The sequence below is a fragment of the Globicephala melas genome, chromosome 20 (assembly GCF_963455315.2).
Source record: "Globicephala melas chromosome 20, mGloMel1.2, whole genome shotgun sequence".
Lineage (NCBI taxonomy): Eukaryota > Metazoa > Chordata > Mammalia > Artiodactyla > Delphinidae > Globicephala > Globicephala melas.
In genome coordinates, this window is record NC_083333.1 from 45,952,688 (window position 1) to 45,974,695 (window position 22,008).

At 41.6% G+C, this 22,008-nt stretch overlaps 2 protein-coding genes across 9 annotated transcripts in view; one reads left to right on the forward strand and one right to left on the reverse strand.

Moving 5' to 3' along the window:
• The first annotated feature begins 2,201 nt into the window (after window positions 1–2,201).
• Window positions 2,202–5,772, forward strand: LOC115843553 (nucleoside diphosphate kinase B). The gene is made up of 5 exons (XM_030839666.3): window positions 2,202–2,359; window positions 2,641–2,770; window positions 3,723–3,824; window positions 4,618–4,730; window positions 5,516–5,772. The coding sequence occupies exons 2-5, from the start codon at window positions 2,645–2,647 to the stop codon at window positions 5,631–5,633; spliced, it is 459 nt and encodes a 152-aa protein (XP_030695526.1). The 5' UTR covers window positions 2,202–2,359; window positions 2,641–2,644; the 3' UTR covers window positions 5,634–5,772.
• A 2,928-nt stretch (window positions 5,773–8,700) lies between these two features.
• MBTD1 (mbt domain containing 1) overlaps window positions 8,701–22,008 on the reverse strand; it is a 67,673-nt gene continuing 54,365 nt past the window's right edge. For all 8 annotated transcript variants that reach the window (XM_060290621.2, XM_030840046.2, XM_060290617.1 and 5 more), the window contains 2 exons: window positions 21,586–21,663; window positions 8,701–11,958 (listed from right to left, as the gene is read on the reverse strand). In XM_060290621.2, coding sequence (XP_060146604.1) covers window positions 11,840–11,958; window positions 21,586–21,663 — 197 coding nt within the window. In that variant the 3' untranslated portion in view covers window positions 8,701–11,839. The remainder of the gene's footprint in view (window positions 11,959–21,585; window positions 21,664–22,008) is intronic.

Below are 22,008 nucleotides of genomic sequence, written 5' to 3' on the forward strand. Positions count from 1 at the left end.
TTACTGAACTTGTGTTCGTGTGCCTGATGCACAGTGAGGCCGGACAATTCCTAAATGTTGGAGTTTGGAGCAGAGCAAGGCTTATTGCAGGGCCATGCAAGGAGACGGGTGGCCCATGCCCCTGAAACCCCCAACTCCCCAAAGGCTTTCAGCAAAGCATTTTTAAAGGCCAGGTTGGCGGGGGTGGGGGTGGTGGGGGTGGTGGGGTAGGGGTGTTGGAGGGTGGAGGGTGGGGTGGGGGAGAGGGTGTGTGTGTCACAGGGTATGTGATCAGCTTGTGCACAGTTCTCTAATTGGTTGATGGTGAAGTAACAGGGTGGTGCCCCAGGGGTTAACATAATCAGTCCTTAGGCTCCAGGAGGCCTGGGGGCTCTGTGTTCATGGTCATCAAATAGTTAATATCTTCCATTTGGTGGGGGGTTTTCACATCTGTAAAACAACTCAGGAAATGTGCCTCAGGTACTGTTATCTGGGTACTTCAGAGAGGAGCTAGAGCAGAGGATACGGGGGAAGGGTCTGCCCCAGAAGGCCCCACAGGGTCCTGCTCAGTTACAATTCCATAGACAGAATGCAGTCTGTGTCAGAAGGCAGAGCAGGCCCGAGGTGCGGGGGTGGTTGGTTTTCATGGGCTGGGTAATTCCATAGGCTAAGGAGTGGGAGGAATATTCTCACTACCTCGGAGAAGGCTCAGGGATTTCCAGGATTTGGGCCACTGCCCACCTTTTGGCCTTTATGGTTGGCCTTGGAACTGTCATGGTGCCGGTGGTTGTGTCATTTAGCAGGCTAATGTATTACAGTGAGCGTATAATGAGGCGCAGTTTCTACTGGAAGTTGAATCTTCTACCATCTTGGGCCTAGTCAGTTCTAACCAGTTCTTGTTGTATCCAGTTTTTCTCAAGGGCTGTGTCATTCTTTAAGGATTGTGCCCTGCCCCCTTGCCTCTTCATTTATACCTTCCGCAGTTAAGGACAGTCTTCCCAGGAAGGAAAGGAGAGGTGAAAGGCAGAGGGCTGCTGTTGGCAAGGTAGTGACCAGACCAAGGGGCAAACGCTCTGCGGAGAAATATCCAGTGAAATTCCCACTCTTTCCCACAATTGACATTTGCTAATCCTGAAAAGGAAGCCCAAATAAAAGTGTACTGCCGATTGAGGCCCAAGGGAACACTGGGTGTCCTTGCTCCAGAATGAAGACTGCTCGTGTACTGTGGTTTAATGCTCTGCAACTAGAAGTTTGGAAAGCCAGCAAGGTATAATAGAGGCCTGGACTGTCACAGCATCTAACACAGGTTATCAGTGCAGTGCCAGGACCACTAGGGTGATGACACATGATTCCTGTAGTCAGCTCACCGCCCTGAGGAGAGAGACTCAGGGGCTCTGCCCACCTCAGGCTGTAAGCACTGCTGGAGGGGTGGGGGTGGGGGTGAGTGTACACTTACTGAGAGGAGGGGCTTGCTGGCTCCTCCAGGGAAGCTGGGCACCACCACAGGGTGGCTAGTGGTTTGTCAGGCAGAGAAGAGATAGGGATTGTCTGCAAATGTATGACAGGCCTGATTTCTATGAGAGAATCTAGAATCTTGTCAAGGGTGTGTCTCAGGCTGAACTGGATAACCTGGCCACAAAATGATGCTGGGGGCAGAGATCATCATCTCAGGGTGGGAACAGGGCAGCTTAACTGGGCTGGGAAGGTGGGTGGGGATACAGGCAGGAGGGAGCAGGGTATGGGGTATTTTGCTAAATTAGCCTTGGATGCCATCCTCCAGGCAGAGGGAGTCATCAAAGCAGGGCCGAGGGTCAGATGGTGTTTGAGGAGGGTGCTGAGGGAGGCTCCTTGCGGGGAGAAGTGAGGTGGACGCGCATTGGGAGGCCGCCAGTTTGGATGAGGGAGGTGGAGGGCTTGAAGCAGGGCTCAAGCAGAGGGGAGGGAAGGGGAAACTGGATTTCACAGGTAGGATAAGGACTTGTGCTAGACGGGGAGGAGAGAAAGCAGCTCTGGGTGCTCGGTGAATGGGGAAAAGCAGATGGTACTGGCCGGGGTACTGACTCAAGACCAGTAGAGGTTTGCGTGCGCGCGTGTGAGGAGGTACTGAAGACAGGAGCTGGATTGGACGCGCGCAGTTCTACTTCGGGCACAACCAGGTGGGGTAGAAATCACTTCCTGCCACTGGAGCCCTCGCTGGCTTATTCTGCAAACCCGGGGCGTGGACAGAGTCGTCCGGAAGCGTCCGGCCTCGCGGGTTGGGTGGAGGGCCGTCCGGGGTGTGGCCGCCGCCGGCCCCTCCTCCGCGGGCTCCCTGCGGCGGTGCCGGTCGCTAAGCTCTCGGCTCAGGCCCGCGTCGCCGCCCGCGCCCGCCCTCTTACCGGTAAGACGGCGGCTCCTATCCCTTCCTGCCCTCGGGCCCCCTCGGTCCCGCAGGCCGGGCGCTCCCCCGGGACCCCTGCCGAGTGTCCTCCGCGGGCTCCCGGGGACGGCTGAGGGGCTGCGGCGCGGCGCTGGCAGGGCTGAGGCGTCCCGCAGGCCACGTGTCCCCGCGGTAGCGGCTGGCGGGCGCGGGAGCCACGTGGCCTCCGGTCCGGGGTCCGGGCCCCCTCGAGGCCTGTGTGAACGCGGCCGCGACGCCCTGACCGCACCTGCCGCCCGCAGGACCATGGCCCACGCGGAGCGCACCTTCATCGCCATCAAGCCCGACGGCGTGCAGCGCGGCCTGGTGGGCGAGATCATCAAGCGCTTCGAGCAGAAGGGATTCCGCCTTGTGGCCATGAAGTTCCTTCAGGTGACGCGCCCCGCTCCCCTCCTCCCGCGGCGGCGAGGTCGCGGGTGGTTTTCCTTACCCGCAGCGTCGATCCGAGTGTCTTTTCCTAGTCGGAGTCCCCCTTGGCTGATTTCGGACCCGCGAATACCCCTTTGCTTTGGGCCTCCAACGCCCCCCCCCCCAGGGCTCCACGGGCCCCCTAGACCCTTCCCCGAGGCCCGGGGGGACAGACGCCCTTGGAAGGTTAAGCGGAGGTGACGTGACTCAGGCTCCGGGGCTGCTTCCTTCCCGCGGCTGCGACGGGCAGTGGGTCACAGGGGGGCAGCAGGGAGTGGATGAGGTCTGCGCCCCGGGCCCCCGCAGGTCCACCCAGGCACGGGATGGAGGCTGGAATCCTTTTGTGCTTCAGCTTGCAGCTCTGAGATGATTGAGGTCTTAGGTGGGGTGTGCCTTACTCTGCCCTTTCTCTGCAGGCTCCCTTTGGCATAGGGCAGTAACTTTATCTTCCAATTTGGGGTACAGATCTGGACCTTAGGGGATAAGTACCTAAGAACTGAAATTTAAACCAAGCTTTCTCAGTTAACGTCTGAAATGTTTAAAAGGGCATTAGGAATGGGCCAGAGGGTTTGATATGACCTGTCTGGCATATTTCCTTTGATTGCAGCCAACACTTAACTCTCTAACCACCCCTTTCTAAGGATTATAACGTCCGTCAGGTCATTGACATGAGGGTGTCTTCATGATCAGAACAGTCTTTCCGCTAAGATAGCATCAGTTTCATGGTTTGGATGGTTTTTTTTTTTTTTTTTTTAAATACACACCTTATGAATGTGAGCTAAAATACACACCCAGACTTTTAGAGAACCTACCGTGTTACTGGTGGGGGGAGGTGGGCAGGTTCTGAGGATGGGAGAGAGCCATATTTGAGCCTTTCTAGTTTACTTCCTAATTGGTACCTCCTCTTCAATGCCAGGCCTCTGAGGAACTCCTGAAGCAGCACTACATTGACCTGAAAGACCGCCCATTCTTCCCAGGGCTGGTGAAGTACATGAACTCTGGGCCGGTTGTGGCCATGGTAAGTGCTTGTGCTGGAGGAGAGGGAACCAAGGAAGTAACGGCTGATAGGTAACCGGGTTTGCTCAGTGTCTTCATGTTCCTTTTTAGACATCTTCCGCAGATGCTCCAAATTCCTTGTTTTACAAAGGCAGCCTGCTGGAGTGAGTTAGTTTACAGACCAACTGGGAACTTGGGAGGAAAAAGGAAGTGAGAATCAGAACTTAAAAAGAGTTCTCTGTGATCCTGTGCTAGAAATGAACTGGTCTATTTCTTCCTGTGGCATTAATGTCCAATTGGAAATGAAGTGAATAGAGGTAGAGGGTATAATAGGGAGTTAATAAAATTGTTGGGAAAGAAGCCCTACTTCCTGTTCCCTGAGGGTGACCTTTTCTTCTTTCTGCTTTTCCCTGGAATACATTTTCCCCTTTCATGTCAGTCTTTGCCATGTCTTGCTCTAACAGTCTTCTGCGATGCCCTTCCCACTGATCCTGTTCCAGTCTGCTCACTTTTCTTTACCCTTTCCCCACTATTTTTTGAGTTTGTGGCTGCATAAAGATTCTTCAGTCTTTTTAATCTCTGTCTCAGCCAGAGTGGGAAGTCCCCAAGTTGGGCAGACTTTTTCTCTGTATCCTAGCAATACACTTGGGATGGAGTATGGAGTATTTTATATCGGCCCCTACTACTACTGGGGATGGCTGATAATCATGTCACTGATTGGTCTTACTGATATGTGCTGTTAGGTAGAGGCAAATGTTTGTTTTTAATGGTCCTGAATGGCAGAACTGATGAAATTCCTCTTCCCTAATGTCAAGGTCTGGGAGGGCCTGAATGTAGTGAAGACAGGGAGAGTGATGCTTGGGGAGACCAACCCAGCGGATTCTAAGCCGGGCACCATTCGTGGCGACTTCTGCATTCAAGTTGGCAGGTAAGTTCCAAGGGACACTAATGACTTTTCCTCAAAGCCACTTAACTTGGGTTTAAAACAAACATTTTTGGCACATTCCAATTTTAGAAAATTCTGAACGTTTAAATTAGGTGGTAATTATCATTGGATGAACGCTTTCTTGAATAGTTACTTCTCTAGGCTACCTAAAATTTTAGCCAAGGCATTGCACAAGGGAGCTGCCCGCGGTGGGTCCTTCGTGACGGCAGAAAGTGCGGATAGTGGGGCAAGGAAGGGGTCTAGCCTTGGCTCTGCCCTTTGTGGTGCTGTGTCCAAGGGTGTGTCACTTTTAGCCTTTTTGGTTCCCTAACTCATACAGAATCTCTACAAAAATTTGTATAGTTAGGAGACTCAAATGGAATAAAGGGATTGTCAATAAGCGTGAATGTTTTGATTGGACTTTGCACATTAGTGTTGTAAGAAAATACAGCAGCAATGGCTGTTGATAATGAATACGTCACATCTAGTTTGGGTTTTGGTCTGTGTATTCCTGTATTTTTCAAAATTTGAGAAGTAATGTTTTGTGGCAATCTTGGGTACAAGCACTGTTTTGAAATTTTAGAAGCATAATAAAGTTGAACCAAGTGATGCTTTTGGCTTAAGTACTTTTATAGTTTTATAGTTGCTTTTAAGAGGAGATACTTGGGGGTGGTCAGCTGCTTCAAGGAGCAACTGGCTGAAAAGGTCTTCAGTGACTGTCCTTTGCTTTATCCATTGAACAGACTTTTGTACTTTAAAATGTAACTAGAAATTGTTCTCCTTCTTAGGAACATCATTCATGGCAGTGATTCAGTAAAAAGTGCTGAGAAAGAAATCAGCCTGTGGTTTAAGCCTGAAGAACTGGTTGAGTACAAGTCTTGTGCTTTTGACTGGATTTATGAGTAAGAGGTGGACGGAGCATAGTCCCCTCTGGCACCACCTGATGTGTCCCTGGGCACAGCTCTTCATTCCACTAACTTGGAAGCAGTAGGATGGATGTTCCTTTCCTAAAGTATATCTACCAATAAAGCCTTTGAAAACGGGGTGCAGACTCTGGTGATTACTGGTTACTAAGCTGGAAGAAGACGTGACTTGGTTCCCTGGCTATCGTAGTGTTATCCAGAACAAATTAATCCTGCTTGTTATGGAAAAATGATTTAATCCTTCTCAGCACCTGGTATACTTCCAGACTCTAGGAGGGAAAGCAGTGAGGCTGAAGAGGACAAGTGTGGCACTGGCTGTGTATCTGAGGAAACTAGTAAAGAAATAATGAACATAATAAAGATCCCAACCACTTTAGCTGATGTAGAAATGCACATTTCTGTACAAAGAATTTGTTGAAACTTGGCAGAATGAAACGTAGACTAGTCAAGTTGTCCAGATTCACATTCTTGTTGATTGCAAATTGGGCAAGTTATGTATGAGGAAACGGAAGCCTAAGGACGCCTGTAAGGTGAGGATGATACCATGGCAATGCAGGATTAAATGAAACAATGCATGTAAAGCAGTTAACCTAGTGCCTGGCTACACAAATTTTCCCTGCCACCCTACCTCCCTTCTTACTCTACCCTGGGATGAGGTATTTATCATGCCTATTTCCTGGGCTAGTAGTAAGTGGTTACAAAATCCACATTGCCTGTTCATTTTGCTGGATTGGTACAGTTGTAAAATGGTGCCAAGGAGCACCTATCAATAGAAATGTTCACTGTCATCTGGAGTCTGCCTTAAAAATGAGATTACAGAAATATGTGGGTTTATGAATACCTGTTTTCTCAGGAAACCGGTGAAAGCTTTTCATCCCACTTCCATATAAAAGACTCAACATTACTTGTTTTTTTTTTTTTTTTTGGCCACATGGCTTTGCAGGATCTCAGTTCCCCGACCAGGGATTGAACCCTGGGCCACAGCAGTGAAAGCCCAGAATCCTAACCACTAGGCCACCAGGGAACGCCCTCAACGTTACATTTTTTTATGCACGTTGCTATACTATAAGACAACGACAGACACATCAACAGCTTGGTACAGAAGTGTCAGGATTCTAATTTCGAGTCAATGATCGACAAGAAATTTAACATTTTCTAAATTATTTTTTAGTTTCAAGTGAATCTCATGTTTGTGTGCTACGTGCTTTCACTGCATTAAATGGCAGTTTACTGAAATTAGATCCTGGGGCAGGCCTGGGGCCTGCATTCTAATGTGGAGGTGCCCACCCTGGACCCACATGCACAGTGGCTAAGGTACCTGTCAGCAGCAGCAGCAGCGGTTACTCTGTGTATAGTATAGTATAGTATAGTATAGTATAGGCTTACTCTGTGCCAGGGTTGTTCTAAGAACTTCACGTACATGAATTCATTTAATGTTCACAACTCTTAGGAAGTTGGTACTAGTATCCTATTTTATAATTGAGGAAACTGAGTCAAGTTAGAGCGCTTAACAAGTGAAGGAGTCAAGTTCCAATGCAAGTAGCTGGCTTCAGACTCTGCTCTTGGCCACTGTGCTTTACTACCTTTATATAGTTTTCCAAGTGACGTGATAAAAGTCATGAGTTTGGAGGGTGATGAAGTCAAATTTGGAGTGGTGAGAGCTGAGAGGAAGGATATGAATGTTAGGACTTAATTTGGTAGAACTGAATGAGGAAGGGTAGGCTATGGTGAGGACAAAAGCACTGCCTCTGGAGTAAGGTTGGACCTAATCCTATGTAACAGCTGGGTGTGTGAAAGTGGACAACTAATTCAGAAACTTTTATGCTTTCATAAAACTGTATTTTAAACATATAATAAATGCATTTTAAAAAATGCATTACTTTTTATATAATTATTTGTTAATAGGCAAGCCCTGCTTTGGCCTGCTCGTGAGGCTTGGAATTCTTAACAGGCCAAAGAGGGATGTCAACCTAGCCTCAGTAAGAGTCTGCAGAAAGGAAATAGTTGCTGTTCTCCCCGTCTCACAAGGCTGGATAAACAACACAGTGCTAAAGTTACTTGTTTTGGGGAAACATTTGTTCCTCTTAAAACATGGGCATAAAGCACTTTAGGAAACTAGTTTCCCAAGAGGCGCGTAAGGGTTTAAAGAAGAATGTATATGTCAGAGCTCGGGGTAGTAATTGAGGCCAACCTGGGAATTCCAGTTTACTAGGGCAACTGTTTTCAAGCCATTTTAGGTAGGAAGCAGGGCAGAAATTAGGTTCTGTCTTTCTTGGAGTGTGTTATATTTTTCTAAAGTGATGAAATTAACTACTAAAGATACCCAATCCATCTCATTACTATCTAACATCCATAAAATTCTCTACAAACTGCTTCTGCAGTAAAAGTTGGATAACTTCCCACAGAATCAGCTGTTGATAAAGGAGGGTGTCTGCGTTCCCTCTTAATGTAAACAGCAAGAGCAAGCTGGGATAATTCATTTACATCCTATGAACCTTGTTGCTGAGGTTAATGGAGCTGGAAAAAAAAAAAAAGTCTCCTAGCAATCATGCCAACCCTGAAACACCATGTTCTGACTAAAGTGATTTAATTTCCCCACAAGGGGTCCACACTCACCCCTCCCGTGTTTTTTGCCTATTCCCTCCAAGTGAGATCCTGGCTCAAATGCAACTATGGCCATATATCCACCCATATCCTCTTCCTCTCGTCAGCCAGCAGTAAATTCTTCCTCACTTGTGCTGGCTTACCTTATGAGAGTACAGGTTCTGTGAGGGAGGAACTGATCTGACTTTCCCAGGTGCCTTCGACTGCTTATAGAAGGCACTCAAGGGGCTTCCCTGGCCGTCCAATGGTTAAGACTCCGTGCTTCCACTGCAGGGGGTGCAGGTTCAATCCCTGGTTGGGGAACTAGGATCCTAAATGCTGTGTGGCGCGGCCAAAAATAAATAAACAAATAAATAAATAAAAGGCGGCACTCAATATTTCGAATAAAAAAGGAAATCCCTCAAATATCAAAGCATATTAAAGAATTGCTCATATACAACTTAACTTTAACGTTTTATTTTGTGTAAAAAAGGGCAAATTTAGTGAATTATTTTCATCTTGTACACAAAGTTATAATTTTAATGCTTTTCACATCCATGCTGAAAATTTGCAATTTGGTAAAAATGAAAGGAACATAAATTTCTCCAAAGGAATTTTTCACGCCATTATATACACTTTACGAGAAAGTTTCAAACACTTTCTCAATGATCACAAGTTACCAAGAAAATAAAAGATTAAATTTGTACAGATATTGATCTATTTATCAAATACATACAGAAATGATGTAAAAACCTTATGCAGTTTACTTTGACCTCTGTCCTCAAAAGATTTGCCTAGGGACAGATACTTTTCTTTTGTATAAATGACTGTGGCTTTATTTAAAATATGAAAATCAAAGGAAGAAACCCAGTTTAATCACAGTATTTTTAAAATCCCTTCCCAATAGTAAAGGATCATTACCAAATATATAGCACCATAATACAAATATTGACGGGAGAGGGTATTCACATCACACAAAATTAATAATAATAAAAACAAACAAACACTGAAAACCCGTGTTAGTATCCGTAGAATAAGAAGTTGATAACAGCTTTAGCTTTCCTCATACACAGCAAGGAAAAGGTTAAAGAGTTTAAACCACCAAAAATCCCCAAATAATCCTAACAGGAAAAAAACAAAACAAACCCAAGGTCAGCAGTACATTTGAACCGTAGAATAGAATGGGGCTACTGAGTTGTACACTTGGAGTTGTGGCTAAGACATAAATCTCCTCTGCATCAACTCATTTTCTGTTCATCGGCAGCAGGGAGTTAGAGTCTGAACAATGAAGAGGGCTTCAGATTGTGTTTACTCGGTAGGAAGTCCTTACCAACATTTAACGTTGGTCATGGGATTAAGACACGAAACACTTCATAACTAGGTGGGAAATCTGAAAACACTCAGAGCCTGGCTTTGCTGTAGAACTGGAAGCTTATAAAACCTGGCTACAAATGAGCATTTCACAGAACTAATTACCAGGCTCCAAATCAAATCCCTCCTGGTTTATTCAGGTCCCTATAGAGCCCCTAAGCCCAGGGTACTGTTAGAGCACACGATACAACTGGCTTCTGGTGCCCATATCATGGAATCGGAGTCCTGGGTTTAATTCACTAAGCCTGAGAATAAAGATTGTTGTAACCCTTGCTTTTTGGAAGTCTTCCAGGCTTTAAGTTTATAGGAAGATTCTTAAAAGTTAAAGATTTGGGAAGTGTGAGGATGTCACATTTACAGTAGGTCCCTCTCAGTAATGTTGTTTAAGATAAATATCCAGTAATTTAACAGCTGAATTCACATATATCTGACACATGAGAATCAACTTGGCATTGATATGGTCTGCATTTATGCCCCTAAAGAGTCAGTATTAAGAAATGTTGACATGCGATTCCATACATTCTTACACTATAAAGTAACAAATTTTACTTCCAGTAGCAACTATAAAACCTTATGATATTAACCCCTCTTGCATAGAATGAGGTAAACCTGTGCATATTACCAATGCTATTATTCCCAAAAGTAGAGCAATATTTTAGAAAATAAATTGCTGGTTTTTAATGTTTTATGCATTTTAAAATTCAAACAAAAAAAATCTTACCTAAAATGGTCTCCTGGGGCTTTCCATTAACATTTTTTAAAGCATTCCATAGGCTGAAGGACTGTAGAGGTTAATCATTTTGATTAATTTCTAATTAGCCCTACCTATATTCCAGAGGAGATGGTCAATATTACCACTCTGAAGAGGCCAGGCTAAGACCCAGAAGCACTTCTAGAACAGATGCAAGTAATTCCTGAGAGTTTAGTTTATGAACCTCACTGGTAAATGCTAAAGCTCTCTCATTCAGTCACAACTCAGAAAGTCAAAAAATGCAGAGAGCAAACCTTTCACCAATTTACCTTTATATCCTTTTTTCAAAGGAAGCCATGTGAATTTTAAAATAGGGAATGTTCAAAATGGTCCAAATCCATTATTATTGTTAAAATTAATTCTGAATAGAGTTAAAGACAATTCATACTAATTTTATACATATACATATATATATATATAATTAGTATGAATTGTCTTTAAATTTTAAGAAAATTAAATTCTCTTTCAAATTAGTTTTCTAACAAATCCAGGATAGTTAAAAGCAGAGCTGGAATGATTTTGAAATCTAAACTTATCTTGGCTTTAAACTGTTAATTTGATTCTCCTGGTAATACAGAACATGTGTTTTGGGGTGTGGTTATACCAAGTATTATCTCACAGATGGAGAGAAATGGCAGAGAACTGATGAGAATCCCTTTTGTGGGGTATTTTTTAGTAAGGAAAATAAAATAAACTTAGGACAATATTGCATTTTCCCCAACCCCTCAACATGTAGACTGAGATCTCGTATATCTTGTCAACCATTCCAGTTTAACACTTTAGTGTTAGGATAATTTTACTCATTTTTTAATTAAAAGAGAACATATAAAAGTATCCAGAGTTCTTCCAGTTTCATACAGAACTCTAAAGAAATTTTCACAGAATGAAAAACATTTCTGTACAAATATTTAAAATGGGCTGCAATAAAATGCCAACAAGCAGAATTAATTACCCTTCCGTGATCTATGTGGTGATGAGCTCTCCATGGGGCGGGGATGGGGGGGGGGACGTTCAGTTGCATATTCTGCAGCAGAGGAAGCTGGAGATGTGACTGGCCTAACTTCCAAAATCCCAAAATCTCCCAACAGGTACCAAAAAGGTTCATTTGTAATGACAGTTCATTTGCATTTACAACTATATCCTTCTTAAATCATTTCCTTCAATCCTGCTACCTAAACTTTAATCTTACCAAAAAAGTTAGAATTTCAGTTCTTGTTAACAATGCACATAAATCCAAACTTGGAAAATATTACAAAATTCTTTCAAAAGCTTCAAATACAACACAAAAATTGTCCATCTTTATAAATTGAAAAATTTCCCCCCACAGCTAAAATAGTTTCCCTACCCACTTGAAAAATCTGGAACTGAAATTTTCTATGTTTAGCAAAATGTTCCAGTAGAATAGCCCCGCTGTACAGCTGGATTGATTATAAATCAGTCCTGTGTAAAATTCTTTCCCTCCCACCCTCAGTTTCTGAGCAACCTCAGGGCTCTTGTTTGATGTAGAAGTTGGCAGAGCCATTGCTTTCCTGATCAGATGCTCCTTGGAGGAAATTATAATCCTCTCCATCTATCAACTCCTCCTTCAGCTGCAATGTAGTCACTGTAAGAAATAAATGTACAAGATGTTATTAAGTCTTTCTAGAATATTCAGATTGCTTCATGTTCCACCAGCTTCACAGTTAATAAGACTTCTTCATGTCTTCAGTAACTCTTAAAACTAACCCCCCCGAAGGAAGAGCATTTAATTAATTTTAAGTTTCAAAGTATATTCGTAGTTAAGAAGAGTTCCAAAAAGGAACAATACTGCAAAATGGACACTGCACAAATGGACACTGTCAATGAAACGTTGAAGGTAACAGTGATCACTAATTTGACTAGAATGATTAGAGGTTTTCTCATGATTAAGTATTCACTTTTATGTCAATGTCTACATAAACAGCATATTTCTTGGATAGTTCTGAATAATAAGTAACACAACAAATGACTTTAACATGTTATTATCTCCAAGGAGTACCTAAAGACTCTCTTCATAAAAAAGATATAAATCTGATAATATTAAACACCTGTATTAAAACTAAAATCAAGAAAAACTTAAGTAATCATTTTAGGTAAAATAAAAATTGATTGACACCAGCAACATGAAAATCCTTGGTATAAAAAACAGCTAACTTTGGGAATTCCCTGGTGGTCCAGTGGTTAGGACTCTGCACTTTCAATGCCAAGGGCACGGGTTCAATCCCAGATGGGGGAACTAAGACCCTGCAAGCTGTGCAGTGCGGCCAAAAAAGAAGACAAAAACAAAAACAGCTAACATTACCAATGGGATCACTTAACAGTAGTACTACCTGTTTGAGTTCTTATCTGAAGGCTTCTTTTTTTTTTTTTTTGCGGTACGTGGGCCTCTCACTGTTGTGGCCTCTCCCGTTGCGGAGCACAGGCTCCAGACGCGCAGGCTCAGTGGCCATGGCTCACAGGCCCAGCCGCTCCGCGGCATGTGGGATCTTCCCGGACCAGGGCACGAACCTGTGTCCCCTGCATTGGCAGGCGGACTCTCAACGACTACGCCACCAGGGAAGCCCCGAAGACTTCTTTTTTAATGAAAACAAACAACAGTATAGGCAATCTTCAATTTATGAACAGGTCATGTTCCAATAGGTCTTTATTTTTATGGACAACTGTTTTTCAGTTTCCAGTATTTTCAGTGGGGTTTAGGTTTCTTGGTAGTCACTGAAGTCATGCTAGTCATAATTTTTAGTGACAGGAGGGCTCTTCTTACTGCATGGACAAGCAAGAAGAAAAAGAGGAATGTTTTCTTTGCTGGTCCCAGCACTGGTCTTCGGCAAAAGTTTAGGTTGTTTAATTCTGAGATTTTCCTATCTCTTTTTATAAACATCTCTTAAGTTACCTCAACGCAGTTAGTCAGTAATTTCAGGCTGCCCTAAATCCTTTCCCCGAAGCCCACCCTCTACTTCCTATAGAACACCTCCCTTAAAAAAAATTACTTTCCTACTTTTTAAATGAAAATGATCTCAGCGAGGTGTTAAACAAACACTAGTCTTAGTAACTGCCAACCTCTCAGAGATGTATTTGAGTTTCTTAAAAAGTTACTGTTTAACCAAAATTGAGTTGGTAAAGTTTCAAATAATTTAAAGAACAGGTGATCTTTTATGCTTATATTCTCACTGGAATCTAATCCCATTGTGAGTAATGCTAACTTTCTTCTTCAATTTCTTCAGCACAGAGATCTGTTAAGTCAGAGTTCACAAACTGGGCTTTTCCCTCCCTCACCTCTGCCCTGTGGTTCTTTCAAATTGACTGAATATTCTGAAACAGGAGATTTCATATAAAACCATGAAAAGTAGGGAGACTTGGTAACATAAGACTAGCATTCTTGAAGGGCTATTAACAGCGGGAACCAATGTAGCCTAAGGCCTCCCTCTGCACAACTTGTGACTCTCAGACTGGCTGCTCAGCCACTGAGTAACCCACCTGTCTGCTTCCTGCAGGGACTGTCTCCAAAGGAAAGATGAAATTTTTCTGTTTCTTTTTTTATGGCTCTTTTCATAACAATTGGAGTGAGAGGATGAAGATATATATGGAATGTAAATTGGGAACTGCTTATACAGGGGGAAAAAGGTCAATTTATGAGAAGAATTAGGACTCAGAGTATTTAGATGAGTAGTAAGCCAACTAAGTTTCATGAAACAATAACACCACGTGGAACAATATTAAAATGGCTATTTTTAAAGTCAAATAGTGATAGAAAAATACTTCGTGTCTTGATTTTAGTTACAAAAGATTAGTTTCAAAAATAATGGTCTTTGACATCTTATTTAATAATTTAAAGAATAATCTTTTGGGGCTTCCCTGGTGGCGCAGTGGTTAAGAATCCGCCTGCCAATGCCTGGGACATGGGTTCGAGCCTGGGTCCGGGAAGATCCCACGTGCCGCGGAGCAACTAAGCCTGTACGCCACAACTACTGAGCCTGTGCTCTAGAGCCTGCGAGCCACAACTACTGAGCCCACGTGACTAGAGCCTGTGCTCTGCTACAAGAGAAGCCACCGCAATGAGAAGCCCACGTGCAGCAACGAAGACCCAACACAGTCAAAAATAAATAAAAATTTAAAAAAAGAATAATCTTTTGAAATAACGCTAATTCATTTTATTTTACTTTGGTACTTGTTTTGGTAACGGTGTTAAAAAATTTAATAGCCCAAAGACTGAAAAGTGAACACACTATGCCTATAATAATAGCAAAACACATACCAATCAGATTGCTGAAAGGTAAAGCAAACATGACTCTGCTTACTTTCTTTAAAAAATCCTTTAAAAAAATTAGTTAATATGATAAAAATGCTTTTATGGAGGATATCAAACATATAACAGTTATCCTTCAAGTCAAACCAACATGCGTTGTTAAGGACATTTGAACAATACCATGAAAATAAACACATGGAAAAGGAAAAAAACCCCAAATTTCATTAAAGGTGCAGTACCCACAATAAAAGGTTGATTAAAACAATATCTTGTTATATGATGATCAGATGGCTAAATGAATGAGAAAAGAATTACTGTGCTTCAAGACCAAACATGCTCCATTCAAACAGATGCTTTTTGTTTTTTTTTAAATGTAAGAAAAGTAAATTGAAATTCTAAAGCACATCCTGAAACTATTTGCACTTATTATTAACAACAAAGTTCTGGATTATGCTTCTACTCATGTTAAAATATGGAAACAATGTTCTTAAAAAAAATAACTCAAGATAAAGGTGAAACAGTCACTCAGATGTGTAATGTTCTAATGCAAAGTTTCAGTGTTTTCAAGGAACCTAAAATAAAGCCTGTCTGGTATCTTCACACTTATCATTTCTCCTTTACAGGCCTTATTCTCAATGAATGATGGATGAAATAAAATAGATCCTGTGGCTGATGTCACTTTCTACACAAATGCATTTTCTTGGCTCTGTTTTTAAAAAGAAGTTACTTTGCTGACTTTATTCACTAACATTTCAAAAGACAGTCTAACAGAAATCACATTTTCCTAGTTAGAAGTCCAAAAATAATAAATTCTCTCAATAGCTAAACAAACTGTAGCTTTCAGAGTTAAGACAGCAATGTAGTCCCTACACAGTTTCACCACAGTAAAATCACATTAAATCCCAGAAGATGTGCCCCTAGCTCAGAAGATACACACAATAGACACCAGTGGAAAGGGAAGTCACTTAGGAGGCCTTGTGGGTTCCATCCTGTATGCCTACTCCAAGTTCCTGGGTTTTGCCAATCCTAAAAGTCAAGTTCTCTCACAAAACGTGGCACACGCCTTCAAAATCAGTCTAATGCTTAAAGAAAATACACCTCAAATGCAATAAAAATTCAAACATATTCAGAGCTCACAATATCTATAGTTAATCACTTAGGTTACAGAAAACTTTCATAATAACAAGTACAAAAAGAAAAAAGTTACAAAGACAAGAAAAGAAGCTGAAAGGCTCTTTAGTCATTTGAAGGTATTTCCATAAAAGAGCAGATAAACTTGCATCTGCAGTCCTAATCCATTTCTTATACAACAGAGGTATAGTAATTTTCTCTAGATATAAAGATATGAGTGATCTTCAGAGAAACAGACTAGGAAGGATCAAGATCACCTAATACACTGTTTAAGAAGGCAAAAGCTAAAGAACACATTTTAAAATGGAAAAAAAAAGGCTGATGACAACTTCAGGTGCAAAAATATTAGCAAACAGAGGACTGAGAAGAAAACAGAGCTAGGTACTAAGTCCCATCATGCTTTTCAACATATAAAAGGCATTTTAAAGACTGCAAATTCGATAAAAAATTGTTTAAAGGCAATAGTTAGGATATGGCAGAATATATGCCAAGGCAGATACAACTTTGGATTTGGGGCTATTTGATCTGTACTCACGTCTAAGATTCATCATATGCAAGTGAAGCCTCTGACATTCTACGGTAACATGTTTGTTCTTAGCATTTACAAAGGGCAGTCTTCCTTATACTCTACCAGCTTAGCCTAACCAATTCAACTCAAATTAAATGTCATTTACTTACTTAATCACTGTACATATATAAACGTGAAATTATAGAAATAAATTTCACTCAAATTCAATACCAAAATTATAGAGGCATTATATTTCCAAATCCGTTATTCAACTAAGACTGTGGTAAATGTTACTACCAGAACTAAAATCACACAGGAATACAAAACACATCCTGTCTACTGAATGAGGCGCTATGGAATGCTATGAACAAAGCCTCATTTTTGGATCTGATTAATCAGATTGCTCCCTTATGGCATATTTCTCCCTCAGGTCAAGTCACGTAGAATTCTGCAATGCAAAACGTTCAATCATTTTAACGAAACCATGAAACAGTACAAGTTGTCTCACAATTCCATAAACTGAAATCACAGCTTTACCTGAATTTGAAGCTCAAAAGTGGCTTGTAACAAAATAAAAATCCTTCCCTGATTATTCATTTTAGTGAAGTGACTACCAAAGACTAATGAAAATGAATTTTTTAGTTGAAAGAAAAAGAAAAATTTAATGTCAGCATCTGTCATGCCAGACCATGCTTCTGTCTCCCACCACCCTAACCCAGACTTTGACCCTCTGCAGTACCTGAGGTGCTGATGTGACCAATTACCTGTTTTGAGGCTGGGACTGAACTCTCGGCTAGTGCGGGGAGGTGGGAAGGCCTCCAGGGCTGTCTGTGCTGGAAGGGCTCGATATAGAGGGGGAGTCAACTCTTCGCCACCAGAGAAGCTCCTCCGTACCCCACCTGTCATGGGCAGGCTCGACAAACTGACAGGCTTCTTCCCAATTGGCATCTTCCTCTCTAAATATCAAGTTAAACTAAAGTAAGCTTTTACTTACATGTGTGGTAAGAAAACTGCATCATAACTAGGAAAGGTTGTGCTGCACAGGATACTCTGAAAAGAGAACCAACTATGCAAGGTTTGTATTTCCGAAAACAAGGGGGGTGTGTGTGTGTGTGTTGGGGAGTGGATGATGGGGGAGATTATTTCTAGTCTCTCAGAGTCTGGTAATCCTGGTTCTTGACTCTCTAATCAATTTAAAACAAAACAAAGCAAAATGAACTACAGAGAGCATCGAGTGTGGAGAACAGCTGGCTAATTACCTTCAAAAAAATTTTAGTTTGAGGGGGACTGACAATCCAATGGCAGAGAGGGTTTTAAAACCCTACTTGTAGGCATTTCACTGCCCATATAAGCCCAAACAAACACTGTCCTTCAGGGAGAAATCAAACAGTTTAATTAATGAATTATATGAGTGGCAGGATTTTACTGATATGAAATGTGCTCCCCTAACTTTTGGTTTATAATTCACTCTTTTAGAAAACAATTATAGTTCTTATTCTGAAAAGCAGTTCTAAAATTTAAATGTTTGTTGCCTGCAAGTTCTTCAGCAACCTAATTTCTTTTGAAACACCCTTTGGTTACGGTTTCATAAGCACACATAAGCTTTCAAAGACTTACACAATGCTCTTACCAACAAAAAGAAAATAAGCTTTGCAAATACTGAACAACCAAGCATACTGCATTAATTTGATCGAAAGCTGAAGGATACTTACATATCTTTGTGACTATAAATTATATCTGTTTTCTTCCAGAGTTTACAAATGACTCAGGCAAGAGCAATCAGAAATTATCCTTTGCAAAATCAGAACTAAAAGACAAATCTAAGTTAGACAGTATTCTTATGTAAAATGATCTGGAAACCAAGCTCCTGTGAGTACACTCTCAACTGCCAAACCAAAACCACTTGCAGCATTCATTTAGACGAAAAAGTCTAATGTACTACACACTTGGAGGTAAAAATGCAAGGAGAATCTCCAACTCTCTACTACTTACAATAGCCCCTGAAGATGGTACAGAAATTAGTGCTGGTTTTCCTGGTCTAGAATTACTAGGCCTTGAGGAAAAAAAGGCTTTTCAGATTGGACAGATCATGCGCACACAACAGTCTACATGATTCCCTCGACAGAACATCACCCTTATTTTTCAGAAGCACTAATTAATAGTTATCCCTCTGCAGCATGAACACAGCTAATTAAAAAATAGGCTAGAACCCGCGCACTGCAATGAAGAGCAGTCCCCTGCTCGCCACAACTAGAGAAAGCCAATCAACTGTCTAGTTCCATAAAAAATAAGCCCTAACAAAGAACACACTGATGGATGATTTTAGGTACAAAAAGACCAAAGAGCCTAAGATGAAACAACAGAGCCAGAATATAATAATCTGTAGACAAACTTAAAAACAAATAAAAGGTTTTGTGGCCTATCTGACTGATATAAATCTGCATGCAATGGATGACTTAGGTTCCTGGACCCCAACTTCTTTCTTATTCTGGTGGGTAAAGTTTTGCGGAGAAAATTTCTAATAAATTATTTGCTGAGTAATGTGAAAAAATAAAAGGAACAGTGTCCTTACAATGAAGACTGCTTCTTCATTCACAAAGCACTACAATTCCTTATCCTCAATTCCAAAATTCAAAGGTTTTTTTGGGCAAAACTTCGGCAACAAAATCAGACCTCACTTGGTGATACTATTTATAATCTTTATTTGGCCCATTAAATGTAACTATTTATATATATTTTGCTTCAAAAAATGCTGCAGATGGGGCTTCCCTGGTGGCGCAGTGGTTGAGAGTCCGCCTGCTGATGCAGGGGACATGAGTTCGTGCCCCGGTCTGGGAGGATCCCCCATGCTGCGGAGTGGCTGGGCTCGTGAGCCATGGCATGGCTGCTGAGCCTGTGCGTCCGGAGCCTGTGCTCTGCAATGGGAGAGGCCACAGCAGTGAGAGGCCCGCATACTGCAAAAAAAAAAAAAAATATGCTGCAGAGTCTGCAAGGGGTGTTACATAATATATGCTACACACACTGTACTTCTTTTCTAAAATCCAAAAAATTCTAAATTCCAAAACACATTTGGTCTCTAGGATTTCTAATAAGGGGCTGTGAGTCCCTAGTTCTTTTCTTTTCTATGTCCAAAGGACAATTTAAAGGCATTAGAGGGACTTGCCTGGTGGCACAGTGGTTACGAATCCACCTGCTAATGCAGGGGCCATGGGTTCGATCCCTGGTCCGGGAAGATCCCACATGCCGTGTAGCAGGTAAGCCCGTGCGCCACAACTACTGAGCCTACGCTCTAGAGCCCGCGAGCCACAACTACTGAGCCTGCGCGCCACAACTACTGAAGGCTGCACGCCTAGAGCCTGTGATCCACAACAAGAGAAGCCACCGCAATGAAAAGCCCGCGCACCGCAATGAAGAGTAGTCCCCTGCTTGCCACAACTAGAGAAAGCCCGCGCACAGCACTGAAGACCCGACGTGGCCAAAAATAAATAAAATAAATAAATTAAAAAAAATAAAGGCATTAGAGATGATGTCATAATATTAGGAGCTATTAAAATGTTAAAGAACAAATTATACTTTTAGCTAAATTCATTTCTTCAGCTAATCCAGAAATCTGATAATGTTAAATGTCACTAAAAACTGGGATAGTGATATCATCACTTCATTAATTTCACATTTCTTCCCATGTCCCCAGCCCATTAATTCAAAATAATTAAGCCCCATAAACCATAAACAAATCATGTGAGTGTCACACTGAGGAGGTATGTGAACTGTGTATACAATGCTCAGAAATTCGTCCTAAAAAATATATGTCATAACGTCACTGAGTAATAAAAAGCATTCTTAAATTCGACACATTGCAAAGAAAATTCTGAAATCTCATAATAATAAATAAAAAGTGAAAAGACAAGCCAAAGCAGCCTGTCTTAGAGAAAGCTTAGTGATCACGTCTGCTATGGTTAGTCCACTGACATGAAGTTACTATGTAACTTCTTGCTAATCAGTTCCAGGTAAGTGGGATGTCACTTTCATGTATCTGGTCTGGCAATGTTCTCTAGAGTTCTTTTAGGTGAATATCAAACAGCCAGTCAGCAAAATAATTTTTGGTCTGTGGGAGGCTTATGTCCATAATATAAAAGAGAGGGTGAGAGACAGGCCTGATGATTATCACGATTGTGAGGCTGACTTGCGTTTCATGAGGGGAGGAAACTAAAGCACCACTGCAGTGGCTGCTAGAAGTCCCCACTGAAAAAACAATTCACATCAACTATAATCAAACGTGTGAAGGTATATTTGACTCTTCACACTGTTTCAGTCTCTTTGTTGTTAATGAGACAGATTAGCACTTAGTCGAACATATGGCAAGTCAGTTGGAAAAATCTGTTTTACTTTCAATCCTCTAATATACTTTGTACTTAAAAAAAAATCTTTAAGTAAAAATAATCTTATCTCAGAATGAAATATTCCATGACAGGTTTCATGAAGAGAAAAATCTGTAGTTCACTATGGGGTGGGGGAGGGAGATTTTAAAAGAATCAGAGCTATCAATATATTTTATATTATTTTGGCATCAATGTCAGTAATCATTCATTGTAAGGTAAAAATACAGACAGCATATTGAAAAAGAGTTTCTTAAGCCTGATTGTGCTACCTATCAACTTGACTTTCTTTTCTTTTTTTTAACTTCAATTTCTTACAAGTATCATTCTAGAAAGAGAGTTTTGGTTTATAAGAAGGATGGGTTTATTAGTTTCCAAGTCTATTGTAAGCATCAAGCATCTGCTTTTACAGTTATTTTAATAAAAATTTTTTTAAAAAAGGATTAATTTTCAGAAGGTTTACATATTACTTCAAGAATCATTCACAGGGCTTCCCTGGCGGCACAGTGGCTGAGAGTCCGCCTGCCGATGCAGGGGACACGGGTTCGTGCCCAGGTCCGGGAAGATCCCACATGCCGTGGAGCGGCTGGGCCTGTGAGCCATGGCCGCTGAGCCTGCGCGTCCAGAGCCTGTGCTCCGCAAAGGGAGAGGCCACAACAGTGAGAGGCCCGCGTACCGCAAAAAAACCAAAAAACAAAAAGCAAAAAACGAATCATTCACAGACTCTATTCTTTACCATATATCAAATATTATGGTAATTTTTCATGTCAATCAAAGATAAGTGCTTCTCATTATTGAAAAGGTTTGCCTTTTATGGCATACTGCACCTTTAAGCATAATACAGAATGCACAGTTATCAGCTCTCACAAGGGATACCATTTCTGTGCAAAAATACCAAGATCCCAGTTGGCTGACAAGTTAGGAAATGTATATAAACACCATGTGGTGACCCACTTTTCTTATGTCCTTTGTATTGCTGGGACTTAGCCTTTTTCTTCTGTTTTGATGAACCTGATTGGCTTTCTCTTGATGCTGAAAAATAAAAGAGAAAATTGATATCAAATAATTGCTTACAACTCTAGGTACAACTTAGATGAACTATCTTCACCAAAACCATGACGTTTATAAAAGTACACGATGCTTTGAAAATAAGGGTACTTGTTCCTGCAAAACCATGAAGCTCAATACCAGACAGATTCCATTATTTATTCAGTAAGCACTTATTATATATCAATAAATTTTAGCCTATAACTTTAAACTCATTAAAGGAAGTCTAGCTTAATTTGGTGAGTGCTCTTAATGTTGTGTTTCTATAGTCATTAAGCAACTGCCTATTGAGTTCACACTGCCATGGTACACATGGTCTGATTCTGTGAT

Coding starts and splice junctions, on each gene's coding strand:
- LOC115843553 (XM_030839666.3), top strand. CDS start 2,645: ATGGCCCACGCGGAGCGCACCTTCATCGCCATCAAGCCCGACGGCGTG. Junction 2,771..3,722: donor TGGCCATGAAGTTCCTTCAG/GTGACGCGCCCC, acceptor CTTCAATGCCAG/GCCTCTGAGGAACTCCTGAA. Junction 3,825..4,617: donor CTGGGCCGGTTGTGGCCATG/GTAAGTGCTTGT, acceptor CCTAATGTCAAG/GTCTGGGAGGGCCTGAATGT.